The sequence below is a fragment of the Bombina bombina genome, chromosome 2, assembly GCF_027579735.1.
Source record: "Bombina bombina isolate aBomBom1 chromosome 2, aBomBom1.pri, whole genome shotgun sequence".
NCBI lineage: Eukaryota > Metazoa > Chordata > Amphibia > Anura > Bombinatoridae > Bombina > Bombina bombina.
This window is the reverse complement of record NC_069500.1, coordinates 796,400,774-796,423,382: the sequence shown is the minus strand read 5'-3', so window position 1 is coordinate 796,423,382 and position 22,609 is coordinate 796,400,774. Positions and strand designations below refer to the sequence as shown.

The following is a 22,609-nucleotide window of genomic DNA, read 5'->3' as shown; positions in this document are numbered from 1 at the left end:
TCCCAGTACAACAGCTTCTCATATTATGCCATATCCTTTTATATCACTGTTAAAATATTTTGTATTACTAAAACACACACACACACACACACATATATATATAACAGTCAGCTTTATTTTTCACTGTGCAAGTGCAGTTCACAGCAATGTGTGTTTTACAACAACTCAACACACCCAAACCTACAAACAAAAACCTAGCTCAGTATGAGCTCTTACTGACATAGTTTTCATCCCTTACTAAATCAAGGAAAAACTAAACTTAACAAAACATGCTGTTTTTACCAACCTCACTCTAGCAGCTTTTCTTAGCTTAACGGCAATGTGTTACTCTCCCAGTCAGTAACACTCTGGAGGCTCTCTCTCCACCTAGCAGCTGGAGAATAAATTACCCTCATTTAATTAAACACAGGTAAGAAAATTATCTTCCTGATTCCTCACTTTCATCTATGTGTAAACTGAGGAGTGGAACACTGGCCCGCCCTCTCTACAATGTTCAACCCCAGGGACCCAAAAATACAGCCGCTTCATTCCTAACCACATTTTATACAAAACAATTCCCTGGGGTTTAGAAATCAAATACTCATTTCAACATAGTAGAAGAAACATAAACCTGGTCACTCACAATTCTCTGTTCTCTGTCACACATCCTCTCCGCCCCAGCGCAGACCTATTGGGGTGAGCGGCCTCAGACCATAAACAATGAACTTGAGAAAGACCATCTGCATTACCTTGTTCTTTACCAGCCCTATGCTCTTTAGTATAATTAAAGGGTTGAAGACTTAGGAACCACCTGGTCACTCTGGCATTTTTCTCCTTGTTTTACCTCATCCATGTTAATGGAGCATAGTCAGTAATTAGTTTAAACTTTCTCCCAAGCAGGTAATATCTCAAAGTTTCCAAAGCCCATTTGATGGCTAAACATTCTTTCTCTACTACATAACTGGGTGCTCTTCTCCCCCATGCTCTGCTTCAGGGTTCCACTTCACCTTTACAGAACTTTTAGCTTTAGTGAGTTCTATCAAAGGGTTAGCAATAGTAGCAAAATTACGGATGAACCTGCGAAAATACCCTGTTATTCCTAGAAATGCCCTTACTTGTTTCTTAGTCACAGGACGTGGCCAACTGGAAATAGACTCAACTTTACCCTGCTGTGGTTTAAGGAGCCCCCGACCTATTGTGTAACCCAAGTATTTTGCTTCTTTTAATCCTAGAGCACATTTTTCAGGGTTGGCAGTCAGCCCTGCAGCCAGCAGTGCATCCGCAACAGCCTGAACACAGGGAAGATGTGTTTCCCAGCCCGCACTGTGAATTACCACTCATCCAAATAGCCAGCTGCATATGTTCTATGAGGCCTAAGTATTTTATCCGTCATACGCTGAAAGGTGGCTGGGGCACCATGCAAACCAAAAGGCAACACTTTATATTGAAATAGGCCCTCAGGTATAGAAAAGGCTGTTTTCTCTTTTGCTCTGCCTGTCAGTGGGACCTGCCAGTAACCTTTAGTCAGATCTAAGGTGCTTAGATAACTAGAGCTACCCAATCTCTCTATTAGCTCGTCCACTCTAGGCATAGGGTAAGCATCAAATTTAGAAATGTCATTTAACGTGCGAAAATCATTACAAAATCTTATTTCACCATTTGGCTTAGGCACCAAAACAATTGGGTTGCTCCATTCACTCTGTGAAACCTCTATTACTCCCAACTCAAGCATCCTTTTGACCTCCGTACTAACTGCCTCTCTTCTGGACTCAGGTATTCGGTATGGCTTCAAATTAATTCTTTTCCCAAGTTCTGTAATAATATTGTGCATGATTACATGTGTTCTTCCTGGTATTGGAAAAAAATCATCTCTGTTTTTAGACACAAATTCTTTGACTTCCTGCTTCTGACGAGGAGCTAGTGTCTCTGCTATATATACCTCAGGGTTCTTCTCAACTGTAGCATAAGTGAAATTATATTTTATTGTTAAAACTTCTCTGTCTACCCATGGTTTAAGTATTTTTTTATGATAGATCTGTTCTGGCTTCCTTCTAGCAGGCTGACTCACTTTATTGTTGACGTTATTGACCTGTTCAATAATCTCATACGGCCCATGCCAACTTGCCAGGAATTTACTTTCAACTGTAGGGACTAGAACTCCATCTCCAGGTTGGAAAACCCTTAGCCTTGAATTCTTATTATAACTGGCTTCCTGAGCTCTCTGTGCTTTCTGCATATTTTTCCTTACTATTGGCATTATAGCTTCCATCCTTTCTTGATTTTTTTTTTTTTTTTATATATATAAGTTTTTTATTTAGGTATTCAGCATTACAAAGTAATTAAAGAGACATTAGATACAACATATTTAGTACATAATAACCAGTGCACATAAAGCATGAAATGAAACTGTACTACAAAATACACATATCTTCATCAATAACACAACTGAGATGTATATAAATATCCAAATTAAGAATTGAAACCGACTAAACAAGCTAAAGGCACATATATTCATTATTTCTACTGGGTAAGGATACCTATTTTTTCATTGTTTTATATATTTAGATAAACACTTCTCCCAATTAGACTAGCCCACCCAATAGTGTGATACCTGACATCTGCTTGTAAATCATCAAACAAACTGTAGGAGAAGGGATGCAATTTACTCTATATGTATGTATAGTTTATAAGTTGGTCAATAAAGACCTGTCACAGGGAACCATATGTGAGGATGCGGATTAGTACCGCTGAAAAAAGTTCACCATGTAAGGTGAATGGCTAACATTAAAATTCACCAGATTGAGTGAATAGATTTCTTTACCCCCCCTCAAAAAAGAATGCACCTCCACAGCTGCAAAAGGCCACTCATGAGCCTATGGAGTCTATATGATATAGGGGAGGGCTATAATGCTAAATATGGTCACTCTTGGACCTTAGGATATTATTGAGAAAGGAGGGGGACGTGTCTGGGTGATGGACTACATAATGGCATTAACATTAAGCATCTAGGTAAGAAAGGATATCTCGTGGGCACATCATGAGGCTAACGGGGTGGGGAAATGAGAAGACAGACAAACATTGAGCAACCTCACCTTACAAAGAATTAAAATTATAGGAAACATAAAAGACCGTCAACTGTACTACACAATATTTATAAAAATAGAGATCTGAGTTATTGCCTAGCATATGCAAATGGCCTGCTGACAATATGTGAGGAAGCAGAAAATAATTCACATAGTATATAAACCGACTAAACCAACTTACTCAGTAGTGTAGTGTTATAATGCCTTTGAGCATGGATTCAAGAGTTACAAAAAAAAAAAAAAAAATTCTATGCAAACTTGGGTACGTAAACCCTGCCTCCCGGGTGCGGGCCCTACACATGGAAGGTCAGGAATATGTAGAAATTAGAAGCTGGAAAAATACCAAATGATTATCTGTTATACCCCTCAAAACAATATATTAGTCCTCTTTAACACTTTGAAATAGTGCAGAGAAACAACTCCAGAGAAGCTGAGTAACAAAAAGGCATATGAATGGGCTAGGTTAATTAAATGTACAACCCCACCCCATGCTCATTATTAGGCTCCCTAAGAACTGTATGGACAGCTAACAAAAAATGAAATGTCAAGTAAATATTAGAAGGACAACTGTCATGCTATAATAAGAATAAGGCAATAGGTTAACATAAAAAAGGGGTATAAAGCTCTATAACCTTATATTTAGAGAAACCTAAAAATTTACATGTAATTATTAACACCAGCCCTGAATTGCATTATAGTTAGAAGCTAATAGAATAGTGAGGCTTTTAAACAAGTTCTGCTGGTGTAGGGTCTCATTATTTAGGCGAGGTGTGTACTATAATAAAATAAAACAGGTCTGTTAATAACGAAATGCCTAAGCCTCCATCCCACCCCACAAAGTGCCAAACAATGCAAAACATATCAAAGAACTATTAGAATAAAAAAAAAAGAAAAAACATAAAACTGCAACATTAAGAACTAACTCACAATTTTCCCCCAATACCATAATAGCAATGCTAGTAATAATATAAAATATGAGACAAAAAAGAAAAAACAAAGAAATGAGGATGGGAGCAAGAACTGTTAAATAAAGTCATGGAAACCCCCAACCACAGCGATCAGCATAATAGAGGTGAACCTCTTAGTCAGCCGCATGGCTCTTGTCAGAAAGAGAATGTTAATTAGCCTATGCCAAGGCGATTCTGGCTGCTTTCAAAATCGGGACATAGTCCCTCAGTCATCAGGCTCTGAAAGGCAGCAGGGTCCAGCACAATGTCTCCGGACAAAAGAAGCAATTCCAGTTTCCTCAGTAGCCCATCGAATGGTAAGTCACTTACAGTTTGCCCTTGTCCATGAACTCCCGATCCATGTCTCCAGGGCAAATCATTGTAGGATACTTTAGGGACACGAAGTTAGGGAAACATCGTCCCATTGTTGCTCCGTGCTTGCGCAGCCAAGTGTAAGTTGGTCTCCCGGTATTGCACACCGCGTGAGGGAATCTGCTGCGCACTTTGTTTATCTGAAGTTGGTGCGGCGTCTTGTACCAGGGACTTCTTGGGGCTCTGTGTTAGTAGGTTTTTACTTTCCATAAGTCTCTGTTGCTCCTGCTGCCACACTAGCAGCACTGTTCCTAAGTCTCTCTGTAAATCACAGAAGTGCTGAAACAGAGATGACCGGACCTTCAATTCCCACTTATCAATCGCCTCCATTACTTTTGGTCTGACTTGCTCCATTTACACAATATCTGTTGCACCGACCGAGTCCCCAGCCAGGTCATCCAAAAAAGCAGGGTTTATTGCTGCAAATAGTAGTGTTAGGTTTGTTGTAGTTCCTAGTAGCTCAGGAGAAATGGCGTAGTCGTTGTACAGGCCGCAGTACAAAATTCCCAATTAGGGCTTCATTTCAAGATGTTTCATATAATATTGGTATCAAAAGACAGAGGAGACTCTATACAAGGCTTTTTATGAAAAAATAGCTCTCAATGTCGCTGTTGGCTAAGGATATCCAGCAAATTAATTAAATAAAGTGGAGAGCTCCCATATTTTCCTCCTAGCTCGGTTGCTGGCCAGACACGCCCCCCCTTTCTTGATTTTGTGCTACATGGTCTATAATAGGGTTGCACCAATACCATTTTTTTAGGACCGAGTACAAGTACCGATACTTTTTTTTAAGTACTCGCCGATACCAAGTACCGATACTTTTCTATTGTCAGGTGACAGTTTCCCAAGCACATTACAGCCGAGTCAGACTAACTAATGTTTTATGATAGCTTCTTTATAAGTATGAAGAACTGTAACTCAAAATACAATATAAAACAAGGCAGCTTTATTGGCTTGTTGTCACAAAGTTGTAACAACTCAAATAAATTTCACAGAACATGTTAAATAAAATATTAAAAAATATAACAAGCAACAATAAAATAAATATTAAATAACAAATGTAAAATATCACAACCAACCAAAAGTGCAATACAGTATAACTATAAAAATATTAAATATAACAGTGCACAGTTTAACAAACAACATTATGGGCTAGATTACATTTGACTGGTAAGTGTGGTAACCTAATTGTGCAAGATGAGAACTAGCACTAGTAGCAGTATAACATTATCAGGCAATCTAGCAAATAGAATAATTATTTTTTAAATGTTAGTGGCAAGTTCTTTTTAAGGAACAGAAGCATCTCTGCATGTTCAGCAGTAAGTCTGTTCCTGCTATCTGTAAGGACGTTTGACGCCAAACTGAACAGTCTTTCGCTTTCCACACTACTGCATGGGGCAGAGAGATATTTTTGGGCCATTTTAGCCAGAGCAGGAAATCGCAGTTTATTAACTGCCCAGTAACTCAGGGGTTTGTCTGAGCGAGGTACAGTGATCTCCCCCAGGTAAGCTTCCAGTTGTATAGTAGCAGCTTTTTTAGCACTGCTCTCAGATGGAGATGGACATTCACCAGCAATTTCCGCAAAGACGCTGTCCAGACTGGTACCTGGCTGGTCATGGTGAGGCCTCTTGGCAGCTGGTTCTTCATGCTCCTCTATCTCTTCTGAAATGTTTTGCTGTCCCAGTATGAACATTTCTTTTGCCTGCCTGGAAGTGTGTGCATTAGTGAAAAATCGATCTTTATACCTACAAAGAACAAAATAAACAACAATGAAGAATGGATGACGACTGATATATATAAGCACTAGGCAGCATACTATTCTTTCGGTGAATTAAGAAAAAAAACAATCTGCGCAGTAATTACACCAAAAAAGGAATCAAAGAACTAAAAAAATTACTCTAGTCTGTTACATTTTTAATTTAAAAATTAAATAATAATTACCTTGGATCGAGTAAAGTTGCAATACAGTAAATTGGGTTTTGCTCTGTATCAGAGAAGCGCTTCAGCAAAGCAGCAAGCAAAGTGCTCTTCATTGTTTTAATTCCATGGTCCTCATCCACTTTTGATAAAACTCTCTGTAGCACAGTGACTGCAGGAATTACATCAGAGGCAAATGCATCTGAACAACTCACTTGACGAGTCAGCTCTTCAAAAGGACCCAAGATATTGAGCATCTTCTCCATCAGATTCCACTGGTTTGCAGTAATAGTGGCAGGGAGCTCATGTTCAGAAACATACACTCCCAGGGCCCGTTTCTGCTCAATCAGAGACTGCAGCATGTAAAATGTGCTGTTCCAACGAGTTTGCACATCTTGTTGGAGTCTTTTAATTGGTTGACCAAGCTGTATCTGGATGTCCTGCAGCCGAGAGTATGCCAGGTTAGAATGTTTGAAGTGGCCAACTATTCTGCGCCCGACTCCCACAGCATCCGCAATGCTGCGCTGTGATAACAGCCCTTCTGAGACAGCCAGCTGTAGTGTATGTGCCACACATGAAATACTGGGAAGTCCTGCATCTTCCATGCCTTTTATCATGTTTTTGGCATTGTCCCGGACCACAACATGAACAGAACCTTTGGGAATAGCAAAAGTCTGAAGCATTTCCTCAAGTATACTTGCTATTGCTTGGCCAGTGTGAGAGCCATCAAATTTCTTTGCGTGGAGCATGACCTGTCGAAGAGAGAATTCGTCATCTATCCACTGCGCTGTTAGGCTGATGAGAGACAGTGAACTCGCACTACTGCTCCAGATGTCAGTGGTGAAGCTAATCGCCTTTATCTTCTCCTGCAACATGATGGTAATATGCTTTTTAATCGTGTTGTGTATCTGCGGTAAGATGACGTCTGTGATATAGTGGCGACTGGGAATGTCATACTTCGGCTCCAAAACATTGAGAAATCAACAAAAACCCATGTTATCCACAATTGAAAGGGGTTGATCATCCAGAATAATCAATTGGGTGAGGGCCTCGGTTATTTTTACAGCTCTCGGGTTGTCTCTTGACAGCTTTTCTCTTCTTGCCAAAGTTTGCTGCAGAGTTGGCTGATGAGTGCTACTGCTAGCAAGAGTGGCAAATTCTCCATGCTCACTTTTATGTTTTAATTTCAAGTGCTTTATCAGATTACTGGTATTATAAGAACTGACTTTTGCACCACCTCTTGATAGTTTTGAAGAACAAAGTTTGCAGTCTGCCATCCGTGGGTTTTCCTCATTAATTTTAAAATACTTCCACACCGCTGACATTCTGCTGGTGTTTCTGTGAACCGAAACGAACGCGTCGGATAAATAATTTGCTCCACCTTATGGAAAAAACAAACCCGAAAATGAAAAAACGTATCGCACAAGTGTAAATGTGTTTTTTTACAGCATTTGTGTTTGGGAAAGTATTGTTTCAAGAAATCTGTGTTTGGAGTTTTATATTGCACCAGCAATATATATTTAATGTGTGTGTGACTCTGATGTGTGTGTGTGTGTGTGTACTTTGCAGTACTTAAGATGGGGTTGACCTTTGGGGGGTGGGGGGTGGAAGACAGCTGTTTGAAACGGGTAATCTCTACACGAAAGCTAAAATAATGAACCTTACAACAAGCTACCTGAATAACCCCTTCTGCTGCTTGGAATAATAAACGTGTGGTGCACAGCTGCAATTAGCAATCTTCTAATTACCAAAAAGCAATGGCAAAGCCATATATGTCTGCTATTTCTGAACAAAGGATATCACAGATAAGCTTTTACAACCATTTACAAACGAAATTGGCAGATTGACTAAATAAAATGAGAAACAACTTTGCATTTTTCAATTGCCTCTGCAGCCTATAGGCCTATATAGCACTCTGCAGCCAATCACATGAGTGATCTAACCTAGTTAATATAAATTTCACAGAAAGACTAAAAGGTACAGTCTACCAGAATTGTTATTGTTTTAAAAGATAGATAATCCCCTTTATTACCCACTCCCTAATTTTGCAACACATTTATATAAATACACTTTTTACCTCTGTGATTATTACCTTGTATCTAAGCCTCTGCAAACTGCCCCCTTATTTCAGTTCATTTGACAGACCTGCATTCTTAGCCAATCAGTGCTGGTTCCTAGGAACCCCACGTGTATGAGCACTGTGTTATCTATATAACACACATGAACTAACACCCTCTATGAAAAACTGTCAAAATGGACTGAGAGAAGAAGCGGCCTTCAAGGAAAATTAGAAGTTAGCATATGAACCTCCTAGGTTTAGCTTTCAACTAAGAATACCAAGAGAACAAAAAAAAATTGGTGATAAAAATAAATTGGAAAATTGTTTAAAAATTACATGCCCTATCTGAATCATTAAAGTGTCCCTTAAGGAATGGGAAAATTCATTGTCACTGCAAAGATACATGAGAAATATGTTGTACTTTATATATAAATAAATAATTTATTAATATAAAAAAACAATCACACATTCTTCCTTGTATTAGCAATTGATTTATGCTAATCAAACATAGTATATTTTGCTATGTTTCATTAGCATCAGTCATTGACTTTTACAAGGAATGTGTGCAATTTTTTTATTACTGTTATATTATTTATTAATATATTACATAAATTAATAAATTATTATTAACAACATATTTCTCCAGAGTCTCATTTAAGCAAATATAACTTATGTGTTATAGGGACTTGAAACATGTATCTTTCAAAGTTCAAATAGAGCATGCAATTTTAAACAACTTCACAATTTATTTCTAATTTTCTATAGACTTAGACTATTATAAAATGTGCTTCATTTGTTTGGTATCCTTTGTTGAAGGAACAGCAATGCACTACTGGGGGGCTAGCTCAACAAGTTAAATGAGCCAGTGACAGCCAGCCACCAATCATCACTCAGCTAGCTCCCAGTAGTGCATTGCTGCTACCTGCTAGTAGTGAACATTAACATGTTTTTCAACAAAGGATATATTATAATATAATTATGTTACGTATATATATAAAATTTTAAGATAAATATATATTTAATTGTATTAAGATAATAAATATATAAATTTATATATATTAAGATATATATATATATATATATATATATATATATATATATATATATATATAAATTAATTGTTTGGGTGGGGGTGATATATTAAAAATATTTAAAAGAACTGTCCTTTGAGTGCCTGAGACATACCTCTTTTTTAACACCTTGGCTGGCCTGGCACTATTCTTGCTGGCTCTGACTCAATTTACTCAAAGCCACAGGAGTCAGTCAGCACATCAACATTGCAGATTGCAGTTGGGCAGTGAAATTTGGAGGCAATTAAGTCATGCCATCCTGAGGTATTGGGGCAGATGAGCATAGAATATTGTTCTGCAAATTAGGGCTCATCAACTGAGAATGAATGGGTGAAGCAGAGGGCATACTGCAGTATCCCGATTACTAGGACCTGCAGCCTGAGGTTGAGGAGTTGGGGCAGGGGATCCTTAAGTATTTGAGGGCTAATGACCTCAAATACTTAAGGATCCCCTGCCCCAACTCCTCAACCTCAGGCTGCAGGTCCTAGTAATCAGGATACTGCAGTATGCCCTCTGCTTCACCCATTCATTCTCAGTTGATGAGCCCTAATTTGCAGAACAATATTCTATGCTCATCTGCCCCAATACCTCAGGATGGCATGACTTAATTGCCTCCAAATTTCACTGCCCAACTGCAATCTGCAATGTTGATGTGCTGTCTGACTCCTGTGGCTTTGAGTAAATTGAGTCAGAGCCAGCAAGAATAGTGCCAGGCCAGCAAAGGTGTTAAAAAAGAGGTATGTCTCAGGCACTCAAAGGACAGTTCTTTTAAATATTTTTAATATATCACCCCCACCCAAACAATTAATTTATATATATGAAGAACAATAGAGATACTTATTAATGCAAATAAATAAGACTCTTATGTGCAAATTGAACATTCTGTTTCCACTGGCTCAACTCTGCAATTCCTGTTTGGTTTTTGACAAAAACCAAACAGGAATTGCAGAGTTGAGCCAGTGGAAACACAGTGGCCTGGGCATTCACGCTGTGTACATGAAACATCTGCTGCCTGGAGCTGTAAAGTGTACTGTAGCGCGGGGGGAAGAGGCGGAGTGAGCACAGAAATTGTCTAGTTTAAACAGCCGTCTCACAATATGTTACGGACCAGTTATATCATATGTACAGCGCGGCTCCAAAGTGCTCCCTCACCTCAGGTCCTTCCTCCTTCCCTAACAGCGGCTCCGAAGTATCGGCCGAAGCAAGTCCAAGTACAAGTTGAAATGCACAGTATCGGCACCGATACCGATGCTAGTATCGGTATCGGTGCATCCCTAGTCTATAACACTACGGTGAGGTGTATTTGCTCCCATTCAAAAGGTGAAACCCCTGTGGAAGCTTGGGGCACTTCCCTAATGGAAAACATAAGATACGGTAGCAAACAATCCCAGTTCTTTCCATCGTTGTCTATCACTTTACGTAACATGCTTTTTAATGTTTTATTAAACCTCTCAACTAGCCCGTACAGATGTTTTTAGTTGTTTAATTTTAAGAAGTTTACATAACTCTTTCATAATTTTGGACATAAAAGGGGTTCCCTGATCTGTAAGGATTTCTGTTGGTATGCCCACCCTGCTGAACATCACCATTAACTCCTTAGCAATATTCTTAGAGGAGGTATTCCATAAAGGAACTGCCTAGGGATAGTGGGTAGCATAGTCCACCACAACTAAAATACAAAATACACTTGACAAAAGTGAGGAAAGTCTCACCCCAATACTATATCAAAGGGCAACACAGGCACTGCACCTACGCAACACTTAACTGTACCAATATCTGTGACAATTTCAACCTCAGCTGTAGGGTATGAGTGTGTGTCCCCATGCATACAGACAATATCAAGCATTTGATCTATATTTAACTTTTCTGGCTGAAGCAAAACACTTTTACACTTTTGTACACTTTTACCCTCCACATTCACAGATCTTAAATGGCTAGAACAAATAGCACTCGAAACAAAAGACATTTTGGTGCAGTTTAACATTGTACTATGTCTGTCCCTTGCACCCATATTGCATAGGCTCCTCCCCCTACGTACAGTTACGTGCAATATGCCCTAACTTGACATTTCAAACACCTTATTTGTTCATCATTTTGGCCTCTTGGCCATAATGGTTCTCTAGGGAGCCATATCCCACCATAGTAATTTTGTCCACAGTTTTTTTTAGGTTGAGGATCATTGCTGTGCAATTCCTTAGCAGTCAAATATCTCTCAACCAGGCTCCTCATTTCTTCTGGGTCTTTAGGATCCCCTTTTCTGACCCACTGTCAAAGTCCAGTTGGCAGATTCCTGAGAAATCGATCCATTACAACCACTTCTATGACTTTTGTTGCTGAACTAATGTCCGGTACAAGCCATCTCTGAGCAAGTCTCAGCAGTTCATACATTTGTGCTATTGTAGGTTTTCCCATCTCAAACACCCAATTGCAGGTGTTACTCCCAAGCATGAATTTCAGTTTTTAGTTTCCTATAATCTTGAGCTTGGCTGTGAGACAAATCCTCATATGGTTTCTGGGCTTCTCCACTAAGACATGGTGTGAGTAGCCCTGCCCACTGTTCAGGTGGCCACTGTTCCCTGGCAGCAATCCTCTCAAATGTTATGAAGTAAGCCTCAATATCATCCGTCTCTGACAAATTATGCAGAAAGTAATTTGCTCGGATATAGCGCCCCCCTATCCACAGTGGGGGTAGCTACAGTAGGCTGTAGGACTTGCTGCAATACATTTACCAGTGTAGCTCTATCCTCTCGCTTGTGCAGACAGTAAACGGTTTGTCTCCTACTGTACAGCAGTAGATTTCATCCCTTACTAAATCAAGGAAAACTAAACCTAACAAAACATGCTGTTTTTACCAACCTCACTTTAGCAGCTTTTCTTAGCTTAACTGCAATGTGTTACTCTCCCAGTCAGTAACACTCTGGAGGCTCTTTCTCTCTCCACCTAGCAGCTGGGGAATAAATTACTCTCATTTAATTAAACACAGGTGAGAAAAATTATCTTCCTTATTCTTCACTTTCAGCTATGTGTAAACTGAGGAGTAGAACACTGGCCCGCCCTCTCTCCAATGTTCCACCCCAGGGACCCAAAAATACAGCAGCTTCATTCCTCACCACATTTTATACAATACATTTCCCTGGGGTTTATAAATCAAATACACATTTCAACATAGTAGGAGAAATATAAACCTGGTCACTCACAATTCCCTGTTCTCTATCACAATATATATATATATATATATATATATATATATATATATATATATATATATATATATATATATATATATATAACACACCCATACATGTGTGTGTATATATAAGGGTTGAACAAAATAATTTGAACAGCATTATTATAGGGGATAATATTATTTGTGTAGGCTACAGTGAAAAAAAACAAATGTGATTATCTTTTCTTTGTTTATATTCTCTAGGTTGTATGCCAGTGTGGTACAAGTTGTGTTCTACAATGGTTTCTACAAGCTATTGTAAAAATTGGTCACTTGTCAGACTTCTAAAGAAGATAGATAGTGGGAGCCTGTTTATCAGGAGCTTCTGTAACCATGGTATTTCAAGAGCAACAGTCTGCAGAGTTGTGACTGCGTACACAAAGTATAACGAGACTTCATCAGTGAAAAATAATTGTACACAAAAACAGAAAATGAAGGATGTGCTCAAACAACACAGAACTACTGCAGAAAAAGTGACAGCAGAACTTAATATCCACCTTGAAGAAACTGTTTTCACAAAAACAGTCCACAGAGATCTTCACAAAGACAGCATCCAGGCAATTTCTAAACATTTATTCACATACACCAACAATGTAATGCGAAAAAGATGGTGTCATGATCATAAAACCTGGATGGATGAAGACTTGACATTTACATTATTCCTAACAGCAGTTCTGGTTTGTATATGGAGAACCCCCAAGGAAGTGTACAACTCAAACTATCAGGTTCCAAAAGATAGGGGTGGATCTGTGATGATTTGGGCAGCCATATCTTGATATTCGGCTGGCCAAATCATTATACTAAATGGTTGAGTTACTGCGAGCAAGTTCTTAGACATTCAAGGGATTCCGATGCATCCTATGGTCCAAATGTTGTTTCCCAACAATGATGCAATTTTTCAAGATGATAATGCACCCATACACACAGCCTTGGGTTGAGGAGCAGCAAAATGAACTTAAATATCTGCCCACAGTAGAGTATTTTTTTTTCAGTTTGCTTAATAAATTTGTTAATTTTAACTTTCCATTTATGTTAATAAATGTACTATTCTCTTGATGTGTTGAAGAGTAAACCTAGCTAGGCTCTGCAGCATTAACTTGTCTTGAGCACTACATGTACATTGTTACCCAAAACATTGTTGCAAACACTGCTGCTATACAGATCTCAAAACATGTAGGTATTATATTCAGCAAAGGATACCAAGGGAACAAAGTAAGGGGTTGGTCAAAATCTATTATTTGTTTTTAATGTTGACACAATTACAATCAGACATTTTCATTGATTATAAGCACACTTTTTTCATTTTCAGTTTAGAGAAAAATCGTCCTATGCCTTTACAGTAATATAAATTAGCAAGCTCAAAAACTCAACAACACACATGCCCACTGTACCCATAATGCCCCTGCTCAAATCCATTAAACAGACATGCATAAGGATCTCTATGGTTTTGGAGCACAACACGTTAACTGCACATTTCACCTATTAGCATCACTACACACTATAAAAAAGGATCAATCAACATACAGATTCCTTAACCTGTGATATAATCGCTATATCCACAAAGTCAACATTGTGTTTGACGTTAAATCTGCCCATTTTTTTAATTTTTTAATTATGAAATTAGTAGATTATAAACAGAGATAACAATTTTGTGTTCTTACCATGTGGTAAAAATGTCAAGCTTTTAATGATGTTAATGGCAAAAGCATTTAGGATTGTGATCACTAGAAAAAATACACTGACAGTTAACAGCCAAGGTCCATTGTGTGCCAAAAGCAAGCTCATGGTTGTGAAAAAATCCTAAATTTTATAATAGAAGTAAATGAAAAAATGTTTTTTGATCAGCATGCTCTGTCAAAACGTGAAAGTGTAATTTTGACTTTAATGTCCCTTTAATTTGCTCCCGTCCGATGTATTATATGATTTTCAATAATATATCTACGTTAATATCACTAACTTGCACCTGTACCTGTTCTTCCATCCCATGCGATGCCAAGAGTGCCACTGTAATCTCGGTCTGTTATCAAGTATGAAAGACAATATTTATTCCAATTGGTCTCTGAGTGTAGCGTCAGAAGATGTTCTGGGCCAATAAAAGCAGGATTCATGTAATTAGAAGGTTCATTCTCCTCGATTATCTGTTGAATCCATAAGATTATAGTGTAAAATGGATAGCACATACAAAATGCACGCAACTGTGTCAGCTGTGTTAGAGCATTTTATTATTAGCCTTTTGCTTGTATATAACTTGTATATGACTAGGTGTGCAAAGAGGTTAAAAACCTATTTACATTTAGGTCTAGAGCAACAATGCACTACTAGAACCTACCTATACACATCTGATGAGCCAATGACAAGAGGCATGTGTGTGTGACCACCAATCACTAGCTAGCTCTTAGTAGTGCACTGCTGCTCCCAAACATTCCTAGGTAAGCTTTTAAAAAGGATAACAAGAGAACAAAGTCAAATAAAAAACTGTAAATTAAAAAGTTTCTTAAAATGTCATGCTCTATCCAAAACATAAAAAGCTTTCTTTTGATTTTCACGTCCATTTAAAGGGGCATTAAAATGATAGTAAACCGAACATTGCTGCACTTCAATGTAGTCTTTGCAGTGCATAGATATATAGTTTATCAGTCTGTTTAAATAAATAGATCTTTGTGAAACTATGAAACAAAATTTAGAATTCCTGTTGACAATATATTCATCCAGAAAGATAAAACTCAGAGATACAATATATTACATTGATGTGGAAACACTATGAATATTCTTTTTACTCATTACAGAGAGGAGACCGAAATTCTCATATCAAATTTTAGGCTTGATCACAATCTTTTCAGGGTTTGTTTTTAGACTTTGGAAAAATAAAACAGTTTTGTATTTTTTTCCCAATAACAAATTGGATCACAATCAAATACAGCCAATATTTTTGACCCACACAAGATTTTATCTCCATTTTGCCAACACAGCACTCATAACTTCCAATAATGAGATCACTGAAATTCTAAATGTGTCAATGGGGTAATGTGTCAATGGGGTCTGTGTGGGTTTTGCAGTTGAATAGAGTTGTGTTAAACAATCTGAATGAGATTTGTTTATGGGCATGATGGGTATATTGGGCATGGTTGATCAGTGATGTTTTTTAAAACTTTTAATATGTTAAAATTATTTTTTAATTAATTGCTCATTGATTAAGAAAACCTTGTTTTCCATTTTGGTGAGATTTTAATGTATAGTCAAGAAGAATATTGCAGGATATTAATTTCCATAAGAATAAAGTTATTACAACTACAAATGTTATACTGCAATTCATGAAACCACTAACTGATGAGATTTAAAATATTGCCAAGTATAGCACAGTTCCAAACCTCACTGTACAGAAAGAGGTTTGGCTCTGGCAAATATCTATTATTGTAAGAAGATGGAAACATGAGGTTCTAGATACTGTAAATCTTGGGGGTTTTTTAGTGCTAAATTTAGGTTTAATGAATATAGACCATATATTGATATATGAACGTAAAATTATGTCTTGGAACATTGTCAAACATGTTTAAAAAAATTTCACTTTATCAACACCCTTTGTGTGCTGAATTCGATGTGTCCATTTTGTTTTTTTAAATAAAGTGTAAAACCTGTGGTTGGAAGGATTGCAATCGCTGAAGCCATTGGTGTCCATGCATTGTATGGTTGATGTTCTATTTGGATCTTAGCACTTGCAAAACATGGATTGGTATCTAGAAAATCACCCATAAATGGTATTGGAGAGACTGGAATTGACCCCACTATCTCTACTAGCTTATCAACTGAACAGTATTCAAATGCACAGTTAGTTAAAGATAGATAGATAGATAGATAGATAGAGACTGCAAAATCATTTTGTACTCACGTTTAGCATTTTTACTTTAAAGTTGATATTCTTGATGCCATCAAAGTCTACTTTCTCATATATTGCATTTACAGCTTTCATATATCCAGCAATCTGTGAAAGTATATGAAAATAAAAAAGCATGATATCCTAAAATAAAAAATAACTCACTTTACACATGTCCTTTATTATAATAAAACTTACATTCTATTTTTATTAAATTAAAAGGAATATGTGAAAATGTAATGTTTATGAATTTTATGTGATTTGATAAACATATGTTAAAATCACACAGACACTATTTAAATCATTTTTAAAGGGATATTGTCTGATAAAATAGAACAAGGCTGTCGGGCCCCATTAGAATTTATTAATTAGTTTCCCTTTTAAATGTATTATTAAAAACAGCATGCTGTACTCCAAGATTGTCTCTTTTTGAATATGTTGAAGCTGCTGATTGGTGGGTATGAACATGATTGAGTAAATAGCAACACACAGTATCTGTGGATACTATAATGAAGGTGTATTGGTGTACAGTTTAATTACAAGCACACTATTCTTACTAATACATTTATATGGGGAACTTTATTTTGGGACCTAATAGTGTTTTTTTGTTGTATACTAGAAATTCCCCTTTGTATTAAAAAACTAAAAAAACTTCTTAGCAGATCTTTAGAATGGTAATAACAACTGAAGAAAATCTCATTAAATACTAGTGGCACCTCAACATTACACAACTGATTTCCCCTAGACCTGAATCACTTAAAGCAGTAACCCCTTGGCTGGTGAAGAGGTCTGTGACACATTCTAAGCAATGCACTGCACCCAAGGGGTTAAAGCTTTGTCATATTTCTTATTTTTACTCCTCAAACTTTAGTATAGCCTATCCTTTTGGAGTAACTTGAACACAAATGCTAAAACATTTAGATAAATGATTTCCCCTCTTAACTGCCTTGATTTAGAGATATCCTTGAGCACAATCCAGTTGGCTTATCTATTTATTAACCACCTGTACTGGGGCCCCCATATATGTGAACTGGGGGACATAGATTGGTAATTATTGCAATATAAGATAAATATACTAGCTAGGTTTACATCTCTTATTTCTATCTAAAATTAATTTGTCACAAGAATGATTTAATGTAGCTTGAAGACCAAAATATAAAATTATCAATAACAATAGAGTATTTATTTTTCTATCAAAGCCTTAAAATTGCTTTTAGTAATTAATATCCACTAAACATTTGATGAAAATAAAACTATGTGTCACTTGCCCTGCTGTCTACACTGGTGAATCAGCAACTATCCAGGTATAGTATCTCCCATGGAATATCAAACATCAATCTGATGTTTCTCAAAGCTTTGTCTAATCTACCATTTTGTTTCTTTTTTTAAAGAATAGATGTATAAGCATTGTTTGGTACATTGTCCATATCCCGTAAACTCCTCATTAAGAACCATACTGACTCTCTGCCACCATATACCACTAAATGGAATTTAGACCTAGCAAATCGCATAGAACAAGATAGTTGGGCTAATATTTTTAGATCAATCAAGAAATCCTCGACATCAGCAGTGATATTAGAACTTAATTTTAAAATTCTCCTTCGCTGGTACTTAAAGGGACAGTCAACACCAAAATTTTTGTTGTTTAAAAAGATAGATAATCCCTTTATTACCCATTCCCCAGTTTTGCAAAACCAACACTGTTATAGTAATACACTTTTTACTTCTGTGACTAACTTGTATCTAAGCAGCTTCTGACCGCCCCTAATCACATGACTTTTAGTTATCTATTGACTTGCATTTTAGCCAATTAGAGCAGTGTCTGCCACTAGCCATGAGCGTGATAACAATGCTATCTATATGGCCTACATGAGATTGCTCTCCCCTGCTGTGAAAAGTAAATAAAATAGAGGCGGCCTTCAAGGGCTTAGAAATTATCATATGGGCCTTCCTAGGTTTGCTTTCAACTAGAATACCAAGAGAACAAAGCAAAATTGTTGATAAAAGTAAATTGGAAAGTTGTTTAAAATTACATGCCCTATTTGAAAAATGAAAGTTTTTTTGGACTTGACTGTCCCTTTAACTCCATCAAGGCTAAATAGCATTTACCCAAATACATCAGATAGGTGTTGGAGAGGTTGTGGTGGACATGGTAGTTTAATAAATATGTGGTTGCAGTGCCCTAGAATTCGTCCACTTTGGAACGCAGTGGAACTGCATTTTAAGCAGAGCATCTCTACTGAACTCACACTAAGCCCAAATATAGCCCTATTGAATGACCTTCCCAAATTGACATGCTGCCTAAAATTATTAGTGCTACAGATAGGTCTCAACAGTGCAAGGAAATTAATAGCTCGCCACTGGAAAAAAACCATGACTTTCTCTAAAACAATGTGGTTAGATGAGGTAGAAGAACAGCTATCTTTAGAACAATACGGCTACCTCTGCCGCAATAAAATGGACACTTTCTTAAACGCTAAGTTCATCTGGCAGGAGTCACTCCACAACACAGATGCCCTATAGACCACAGTAGCCCCTCAGATACCTTTTGCACTAGAGGCAGAGAGCCACAGGCACGCTGATACCATTGGATGTGATCAGTAGACCAAAGAGTTGACACAATATACACACCCTATTCATGTGATGAGATGCACCGAATAGTTGCCTATCTTGCAGATTATAGTTTGCACAGTATTAATGTGAGCTTAAGTATTAGGACTTAAATTTGAAAATGAAGATATTTTACAGAGTCAAATGTTAATTCTTATTCTTTCAGTTTGTTTGTTATATTGTTATACCCCCCCTTTGGTTATTTCCTATTAAATGGGACTGTGACTGGTACATATCCCACTGGAGCTAGCGATCACCCTTCCTATCCAGCTTGCAATAAAGGATCATGGGAAGAACTTGGACATGGGAAGATGACCTAGCTTTACTCTTGATGAAAGTCAGTACTATGGACACCAACCCAAAATTGCTGCATTGCACTTTTATGCTTCACTGTTATGATATGTTGATGACCAGAAAAGATTGTTTGTTATCACCAACATTGTCAATAAAAATAACAAATAAAAAAAATAAAAAATTTGCGCTGAAAATCTTTATGCGATTCATTTAATTTGTATTTTGTGAAAAGCTTAAAGGGACATAAAAGAATAAAAAGAAAATTCTCAAATGTGAAAAAAAATAAATTAGTAGTTTTATACTCTTCAAATCTATTTTTTCCATTCAACCTTTTAACATTGCCAATATATACAGTATATAAATATATATATATAATTATTATATATTATTATTTTTAATTTAGTAAAATAAAGTAATATAGAAATAATAATTTATTACCTGTGAAATCACTTGTGCAACACTTCCAAATGTTTGGTAAAATAAATAGTCAGCTGTCAGGTAAAGCATACATGTTGTACGGGACAAATCCACACTTCTTTTAGTTCTTTCTACAGATTGCTCCTTTATGAAGAAGAAAAAATCAATAACTTAAAACTATTATCTTTTTAAAATACAAACTGTCTACTAGAATAAAATAATTTCATTATAGACAATTGAATTCTGATTTTACTTTTCCCTAGTCTCTTTAGTGAACATTTTCACTTTCCATATGCAATACTATAGCACATATGGGAGGTTTGTTTGTATATTAAAAACCCCAGAGCGCCTTTTTCCACAGACCTATAGAAAGTTAATTTACCACTAATGAAATTGTTTTTTTACTGCAAAATAGTATACTTAATGAAGACAGAAGTCCCTCATTGACCTTGTGTTTTTGACTGCTTTTCAAATGTGTGCACCCTTGAATGACTCCATATTGCTGTGGGTATGCTTGAGAACAACCAATATCTGTTTATTGCCCAGTTATGCTGAAGGCAGCATAAAAACCCTTGATACGCTAAATATGGCCCATGAATGATAGATGCTCAATCGTTAAAGCATTTAGGGCCAGATTACAAGTGGATCAGTATGTAACGCTCCGCTTGAGCGCTAACTCTGCTAGAAGTAAGGTTTTTGAGCGTGTGTCACTCAACTCAGAATCTGGCCCAATACTGTATCTGTATCTTTTGATAGAATTAAATCCAATATAGCTTTATTCCTAGTTGGCTCCTCTATTAATTGTGACAAGAAGTTATCTATGAGAACATTTAAAAATCTATCTCCCTTAACTGTATTACTAGATTCATTGGCCCAGTTTATTTCAGGGTAGGTAATTACAGCACTGTTATTAGCAGCCTTACCTAATTGCATTAATAGTTAAGTTTCCTCTATGGCCTCTAGTTATGAAGCTCCGTATTTTGCTGCATTCGCCGGCCCAATACGCTCGCCTAACATCGCTGCCGCGGACCTGAATACGTTCACCAAAGTTATCAAGAAAGCTGTCAAGAAGCCGCGCACCAAGTACGGAGTGATGAGCAGCGGACTGTTGTTAACTGACAGTCATCGATCTCGCTGCTCATCGACTTCTTCGCAGCTTTCTTGCCAACCTGTCACTAAGCACCCACACTATACTATACAGTTTTTCCCCCTAAACCGCCGCTCCCGGAGCCCCCCGCACCTAAATAAACTTATTACCCCCTAAACCACCGCTCCCAGACCCCACCACAACTATAATAAATATATTAACCCCTAAACCGCCGCTCCTGGATCCCGCCGCCACTATAATAAATATATGAACCCCTAAACTGCCGCTCCCGGACCCCGCCGCCACCTACATTATACCTTTTAACCCCTAATCTGCTGCCCCCTATACCGCCGACACCTACATAAAGTTATTAACCCCTATCCTGCCGATCCCGGACCCCGCCGCAAATAAATTAATTGTTTAACCCCTAAACCGCTGCACCCGGAGCCCTCCGCCACCTACATTACATTTATTAACCCCTATCCTGCCCCCCCTACACCGCCGCCACCTACAGTACATTGATTAACCCCTAATCTACCCCCCTACATCGCCGCCATTATATTAAATGAATTAACCCCAAAATCTAAGTCGAACCCTAACACCCCCCCTAACTTAAATATTATTTAAATTAATCTAAATAAATATTCCTATCATTAAATAAATGAATCCTACTTAAAACTAAATACTTACCTATAAAATAAACCCTAAGATAGCAGCAATATAATTAATAATTACATTGTAGCTATTTTAGGGTTTATTTTTATTTTACAGGCAACTTTGTATTTATTTTAACTAGGTACAATAGCTATTAAATAGTTAATAACTATTTAATAGCTACCTAGTTAAAATAATTACAAAATTACCTGTAAAATAAATCCTAACCTAAGTTACAAATACACCTAACACTACACTATCAATAAATTAATTAACTACAATGATCTAAAATAAAATACAATTAAATAAACTAAACTATATTAAAAAAAAAAAAAACACTAAATTACAAAAAATAAAAAAATATTACAAGAAGTTTAATCTAATTACACCTAATCTAAGCCCCCTAATAAAATAAAAAAGCCCCCCAAAATAATAAAATTCCCTACCCTAAACTAAATTACAAAAGTAATCAGCTCTTTTACCAGCCCTTAAAAGGGTTTTTTGCGGGGCATTGTCCCAAAGTAATCAGCTCTTTTACCTGTAAAAAAAAAAAGCAATACAATACCCCCCAACATTACAACCCACCACCCACACACCCCTACTCTAAAACCCACCCGATCCCCCCTTAAATAAACCTAACACTACCCCATTGAAGATCACCCTACCTTGAGCCGTCTTCACCCAACCGGGCCGAACTCTTCATCCGATGCGGGCACAAGTGGTCCTCCAGCCGGGCAGAAGTCTTCATCCGATCGGCGCAGAAGAGGTCCTCCATCCGGCAGAAATCTTCATCTAGGATTCTATCAGCCAATCGGAATTAAGGTAGGAAAAATTTGATTGGCTGATGTAATCAGCCAATCGGATTGAAGTTCAATCTGATTGGCTGATTGGATCAGCCAATAGAATGCAACGTCAATTCTATTGGCTGATTGGATCAGACAATCGGATTGAACTTCAATCCGATTGGCTGATTGCATCAGCCAATCAGATTTTTCCTACCTTAATTCCGATTGGCTGATAGAA

The 22,609-nt window shown here is 37.3% G+C and overlaps 1 protein-coding gene across 1 annotated transcript in view; it reads right to left on the bottom strand.

Moving 5' to 3' along the window:
• The window catches only part of LOC128648022 (disintegrin and metalloproteinase domain-containing protein 10-like), a 140,100-nt gene that overhangs the window by 83,018 nt on the left and 34,473 nt on the right, over positions 1-22,609 (bottom strand). Inside the window, exons 6-8 of the mRNA XM_053700709.1 lie at positions 19,867-19,989; positions 16,540-16,632; positions 14,623-14,791 (exon numbers count right to left, since the gene is read on the bottom strand). Of these exons, the coding sequence (XP_053556684.1) occupies positions 14,623-14,791; positions 16,540-16,632; positions 19,867-19,989 (385 nt within the window). The remainder of the gene's footprint in view (positions 1-14,622; positions 14,792-16,539; positions 16,633-19,866; positions 19,990-22,609) is intronic.